Consider the following 6000-nt stretch of genomic DNA (forward strand, 5'->3'; position numbering starts at 1 on the left):
CCAGCCCTGCCCTGGCCCCAACCTCAGAGCTGTCTGTCCTCCCCTCACCACCTCAGGGCATCAGAGTCCCCAGGCAAAGAGGCCTTGTTCATAGAGTACGCTTTCCCTCCCACTGCCCCATGCACAAGGCAGGGGTCCTGAGCCCCTCACCTTGCTGCGGTACCAGGACTCGGCCTCAGCGCGGCTGCGGTTGGCAATGTCATCATACTGAGCCTTGATCTCAGCCACGATGCAGTCCATGTTCAGGTCTCGGCTGTTGTCCATCTTGACGATGACTGAGGTGTCAGAGATGTGGGACTGGAGAATGCGGATCTCCTGTAGGAGGAGAGGGAGTAAAAGAACAACTGAGTTATCTGGGCTTTTTCCCACCTGCTAATAATGCCCATAATCTCTTTGGCTCATCCAGAGCCATGTTTGGAGCAGAAACCCCCCTAATGAAGTTCCATAACTTTTGCACAGAGTAAGTCCCCATTAGGGATAACGACAACGGCTTCTTGGGTGCTTGCTTCTGGAATTATTCAGGTTCATGTGCTCCCACCCTCTGGCAGGCCCTAGATCTTCCTAGGGGACAGACCCTGTTTGGGGCCCGTTTACATTCTCCTTGACCAACCACATGGAGGTGGACTCTTGCCTGTCAGAGAAAACCCTCAGCCAGGGAAATGGCTGAGTCTATCTGCTGCCCTTGTGGCCTGTGCTGCACCCGCTGCCTCAGGGAGGACACAGGATGCTTCCCAGACAGTGTCCTGGGTGCTCCTCCTCTTGCCTCTGCCTACTTGGTCTGCTTTGGGTTCTGTTCCTCTCCCCCAAATTCCACCCTGGAGCCTGGTCTCAGTTGTCAGGCCTGTTTCAAGCCTGAAGGGGTCTGGACAAGGGTCAAGGACTCCATGGAGCCACATGAGTGCCCACTTTGGCTGAGAGCCCCTTACCTCCTCATACAGTCGCCTCAGGAAGTCGATCTCCTGGGTCAGCGCCTCCGCGTTGGCCTCCAGGTCTGACTTGCGCAGGTAGGCGCAGTCCACGTCCTGTGTGGGGTGACAAGGGGTGGTGAGGCCAGCTCTTCTGGGGCACTCTTGGCATGTGGCTTCAGTGAGTCAGACCAGAGGGGATAGGTGGTGTGGCCTCCAGGTGGGTTGGCTTCAGATACTCACCTTCTTCAGAGCAACGAACTCATTCTCGGCCGTGGCCCGAAGTGTGACTTCTTCTTCATACCTGGTGGGTGAGAGAACAGGGCCTGGCTGCCGGCTCTGGGCCTTGGCTCTGGACATGCCTACAGATGGCCTGATTGCCAGCCCTCCCCCTGCTCATCCTGCTTCCAAAAGAAATGGGCAGGGCCCAGGAGAGGTCAGGCTATAGGTCCAGGCCTACTGGTTCCCTTGGGGCACGGAAGCACCCACTCCTGTGTTGACTCTTTTCTGTGAAGGCAGGAGGGCAGGACTGGAAACTGTGCTGATGGGGGTGTGCGTGGGCATGTGCGCGCACACACGTGTGGTTGGGGAGAGGAAGGTGGCCGTTTGTCTCCCCTTGTCTCCGTTTTCCTTTCCTCTGAGCCCTTCCCTGGCTATGACTGTGCAGCAGGTAGAGGGAGTCCTCCCTGTCACTCCCCCTTGGAGGAGACAAGGGAAGTAGAGCCTGCCCTTGTCCTACTGTGTGGGCATGCAGCTCCAGGACAGGGTGGGTGTGTAGGAGTGTGGTGGGCCAGGGGACATCATGGCTGAGAAGGTTCTTGAAGGTGGCTGCACCCTCAGAAGGAGTGCCTTTTTTTTTTTTTTGTAGAACTGGGGATGAACCCAAGGGTGCTCTCCCACCAAGATACATCCCCAGCCCTTTTACTCTATTTTTAAAATTTTGAGCCATGGTCTCACTAAGTTATTCAAGTTGGCTCTGAACTTGCAGTCCTCCTGCTACATGCTCCTGAGCTGCTGGGATCACAGGTGTGCGCCACCATGCCCAGTTACACAGATGCCTTTTGAGGGTCCAGGACTCACTCATCCTTCACGTCATGTCACACTTTGTCACTGAATGTCTAGACCTGTGACTGTCGTGTCTGCTTCCCAAGGTCAGGGGCCATGCCTACACTTGTCCTGGGATCTCCAGTGCCCAGCCCAGGGACTGACTGGCACAGGTAGGCTTAGTGGATGGAGCGAAGGAAGTCAACTTAAGAGTCAACTTAAGAAGGGTGTCCAGGACTTTGAGAGCTGCATGCAGGGGCACAAAGGGACCCATATGCTTCTGAAAGGTCTGGTAGATGAAGAAGGGGAGGGAGTAAAGTTGCCCTGAGAAGCTGTTAGGAAGGCAACGTGAGCCTTGAGGGCCAGGACCCCAGGGAGACCTGTGCCTGGAGGAAGGGCAGGTGCACAGGTTTTTCCCATTCCCAGCAGCGATCTGGCCGCAGACCTGATGCTCCCCTGGGCTGCGAGCTCCCACCAGAGCCAGGCTCTTCCCTGTGGCACTCACTTCTTCTTGTAGCCCTCCAGCACCTCCTGCACGTGGTTGAGCTCTGAGGCCAGCCTCCCGCTGTCAGCCTCCACACACTCGGCCTCCCGCCTCAGGGTCTCGATGTAGCCCTCGAACAGGGGCTCCAGGTTGCTCTCGCAGCACTTGCGGTTCTGGTAGAACTGCAGCTTGGTCTCCAGCAGCTTGTTCTGCTGCTCCAGGAAGCGCACCTGCCACCCAGAGGAACAGCCTGAGATTCTCTTCTTGCAGAGTCAGAGGCCAAGAGGGGATCCCAGGACCTGGATCTGAAAGGCTTCAACTTTGAGGCCCTGATAACTGCTTGTTGGGGGGTATCATCCTTCTCAAAAATCACATTAGAACTTAAATCAGTTCACCGCCTAGAAGTCCTTCTTGAAAGCTAACCTCAATCTCTTCTAAGGCAATTTACCCCATGTCATGAAAAGTGTTTAAAAGAAGCTGATTGTAGACTTTGATCTACTTGTTGACAACGTGACCCTGGACAAAGCACTTAGCCGCTCTACAGAGTGGGGCAATTAAAGTACACCCCACTGTGGAGATTAAAAGAGACCCAGCACAGAAGGTCATGTCCACACTGAACAGCTGCCTCAACAAGTCAGGTGACAGGAGCCCTGTGCAATTGCACAGATGCACCTTTTTTAGAAAGGCAGGCTATAAAAGTTGAAAAATAAAGCACGTACCAATTATTCAAACCCTACAACAACAATGCAATTAGAATAATAGTCAGCTGGGATATTTGAGTAAGAATGCCTGTGCCCCGCCCTTCATCTGACAGAGCAGACAGGAGCCGGAGCTCACTGACTGCTGAGCCCTTACCTTTGCTCTGCAGGGGGTCTTATCTCACGGTAATAATTACAGACTGTTGGGCCCTAAGCAAAGTTTAACAACCATCTATCTCCCTGCCACCAGGTTGGTCCATTGCCCCACTTAGATTCTTTTGTCTGATAAACTGGCACATCCCTGCAAAATTCTTTCTCATGCATCTTTGGTGTCTCATGTTGTTAGCCTCTTGCCTTTAGATATTTTGGACCTTCCTGGCCAAGTCTCTACTGGAACTTAAGGGTGGCTCCTGAGAGTCCCTCCTGGCTCCTCATGGGAGACTTTCTTCCTGATGAGTGTTGCCTGGACTCTGTGACATGGGCTGCAGACTTAGCTGGATGCTGATTCTGCAGATGGTGAAGGCCCTTGAGGGTAGGGATGGTCTATTGCTCCCGCTGGATCCTGAACCCTACACAGTAGCTTGAACAAACTACTCTGGCCCTGCTCAGTAGCCAAGTCACCCACTATGTGGGGTAGAAGCAGCTCAATGGCCCATGGGATCACCTCCAGAAAGTCTGTCTTGCCATGTCCTGGTCACTGGCCCTGACATAGGAAGCACCTCCTTGCCATGTCAAGAGTCACTTGGCTTCAAATGCACCAAACACCCACACTGTGGCCTTTAGCTCACAAGGCGGTATCATCTCCCTGTCTAAAGGCTCTGCCCCTAGTTCTCCTTTCCAGCTTTTGGTTTGTCTCCCCCATGAGATTGTCAGCTCCTGATCCTAATCTTGTCTTTCTGTCTGTATCTTAGAAGTTTGATCACTCTTCCCTTTGGTCTGGGAGCTTACCTGGGCATGTACTCACTTTTGACTATCCCCATCAGTGCCCAGGCCTGGCTGTGCACCTGTGTTGGGGATCAGGAAGGGTGTGATCCAGGACACCCACCTTGTCGATGAAGGCAGCGAACCTGCTGTTGAGGCACTTGATCTGCTCCTTCTCCTCGTGCTTCACGCACTGCGCGTTGGGGTCGATCTCCAGGTTGAGGGGCGCCAGCAGGCTCTCATTGACGGACACGGAGGTGATGCAGGGTGGGCTGGGTCCGCACACGCCGCCAGAGCGGTAGCCAAAGCTGCGGCCGCAGGAGCCAGAGCGGAAGGCTCCGCAGACGCTGCGGCTGCCGAAGCCCCCGGTGAGGCCGCGGTAGCAGGAGATGCCGCGGTAGGGGGCGGCGGTGACGCAGCAGCGGCCTGGCCGGGGCCCGCAGGCCGAGGCGCAGCTGAAGTTTCCAGCGCGGAATCCGCAGCCAGCAGAGTTGAAGCCACAGGTCATGGTGGAGGCAGGAGGTGTCTGAACAGTGAAGTTGACGACAGATGCAGCCAAGGGCTTGTGCTCCCTGGGCCGTGGCAGGCCTTTTTATGTGCCAGGAGCCGCTGGCATTAAAAGGGGCAGCAAAGAGACAATAGCTGTGTTTTATTGGCTTGGCATCACCCGACCTCTTAAGCTCCAACCCGCTTGCCTCTTCAGTGTGGCTGTGTCAACAGTCCCTGCGACAGGCCCTGTTTCATCTTCAAAGCCCTTTACAAGCTTCCTCCTTGCCTCTGCCCCTCCCCTGGGCACTGGAGTGGCAAAGGCATGGGGGCTCCTGGAAACATTGCTCAGACCCTGTGCTGGGGGATGCACTGACCTGCAGAGCCAGCTCTCCAAATCCTGTTCTGAACTGAGCCTTGTGTCCCAAACAATCTCTTTATTCTAGGCCTCCTTGCCTTCCCCTTACCTCTCAGCAAGATCCTTTCCTTATGGTCAAGAGGAGCCTCTGCTAGCCCACTTCTGCCCAGAGCCTGGCCAGGGATGGAGTGAGGGTGGAGATGGCAGGGAGATGGTGTTTGCATTTTGGGTATTCCTAGTGCAGAGACCCCAGAGGGGACATGGGAGGAGCTGAGTCAGAGAGTTCAGGACAGAACCAGGGCTGTTCTTCTGAGTTCTGGGCACCATTGCTGGTGGGATTTGGAGCAGGGATGGGGACATGGTATCCCCTGGAGCTCCAGGGCCTGATCAAGAAGGGCATCATCCGGGAGAGTGAGGAACTGGGTTTGAGGAGGATTGGGGCAGAGTGGTGTGGGTCTGAGAGGAGATAAGAAAGGAGTCCTACTCTGGTATGGAGACTAGACCATGTTCCTTCCTTCATTCTTCTGGAAGTGCTTACCGAGTGCCACCAACTTGGACCGTCTATAGCGCTCTGTTCTGGGAATCCAGCACAGTCCTGGGTGTTTGGAGATAAGAGAGGGTAGGCATGTACTCCAGTGTTTGGCTAGTGGGGATGGTGAGAAGTCACAGGTGGAGAGGATGTTCCCACAATGTCCTGCCTGAGGAGTTGGGCTCTGATGGGAGTCCTTTAGGTCCTCAGCAGGGAAACTCAGCAATGGAGTCCTGGTGTGGTGCACCCACTAGGAAGGACGAAAGATGCTGTGGGTGTGGGGGTCACCAGGTTCCTGAAATGGAATCACTTCCTCTCCTCAGAGGACCCACTGGGTGAGAGAGGGTCCTCATGTGGGTATTCCAAAGCCAACCTCTCTTAATTTGGCCCCTCATTCCTTAGAGCTGGGTAGGTGATGGCTTTGGTGGATGGACAGGAGGACTGAGCCAGGAGGTTTCCCCTGAGCAGAGGACTTGAACCTATAAATCCTCCTAAGCACACGTCTCTGGACATCCTTTGAGGATGGCTCCTTTGATGGAGCTGAGTCCTGACCCTGCTTCACAGGCCTGATCTGG

At 54.9% G+C, this 6000-nt stretch overlaps 1 protein-coding gene across 2 annotated transcripts in view; it reads right to left on the minus strand.

Annotated features, from left to right (window-relative positions):
• LOC107148653 (keratin, type II cuticular Hb3) overlaps nt 1–4621 on the minus strand; it is a 31529-nt gene extending 26908 nt beyond the window's left edge. The window contains exons 1-5 of one of the 2 annotated variants that reach the window (XM_048802772.1): nt 4177–4621; nt 2455–2663; nt 1149–1209; nt 927–1022; nt 151–315 (exon numbers count right to left, since the gene is read on the minus strand). In XM_048802772.1, the coding sequence (XP_048658729.1) occupies nt 151–315; nt 927–1022; nt 1149–1209; nt 2455–2663; nt 4177–4560 (915 nt within the window). In that variant the 5' untranslated portion in view covers nt 4561–4621. The remainder of the gene's footprint in view (nt 1–150; nt 316–926; nt 1023–1148; nt 1210–2454; nt 2664–4176) is intronic. The other variant, XM_015493392.2, reaches the window with a different exon arrangement.
• Nucleotides 4622–6000: the final 1379 nt, after the last annotated feature.

This window comes from Marmota marmota, unplaced genomic scaffold (genome assembly GCF_001458135.2).
Source record: "Marmota marmota marmota unplaced genomic scaffold, marMar, whole genome shotgun sequence".
Classification (NCBI taxonomy): Eukaryota; Metazoa; Chordata; class Mammalia; order Rodentia; family Sciuridae; genus Marmota; species Marmota marmota.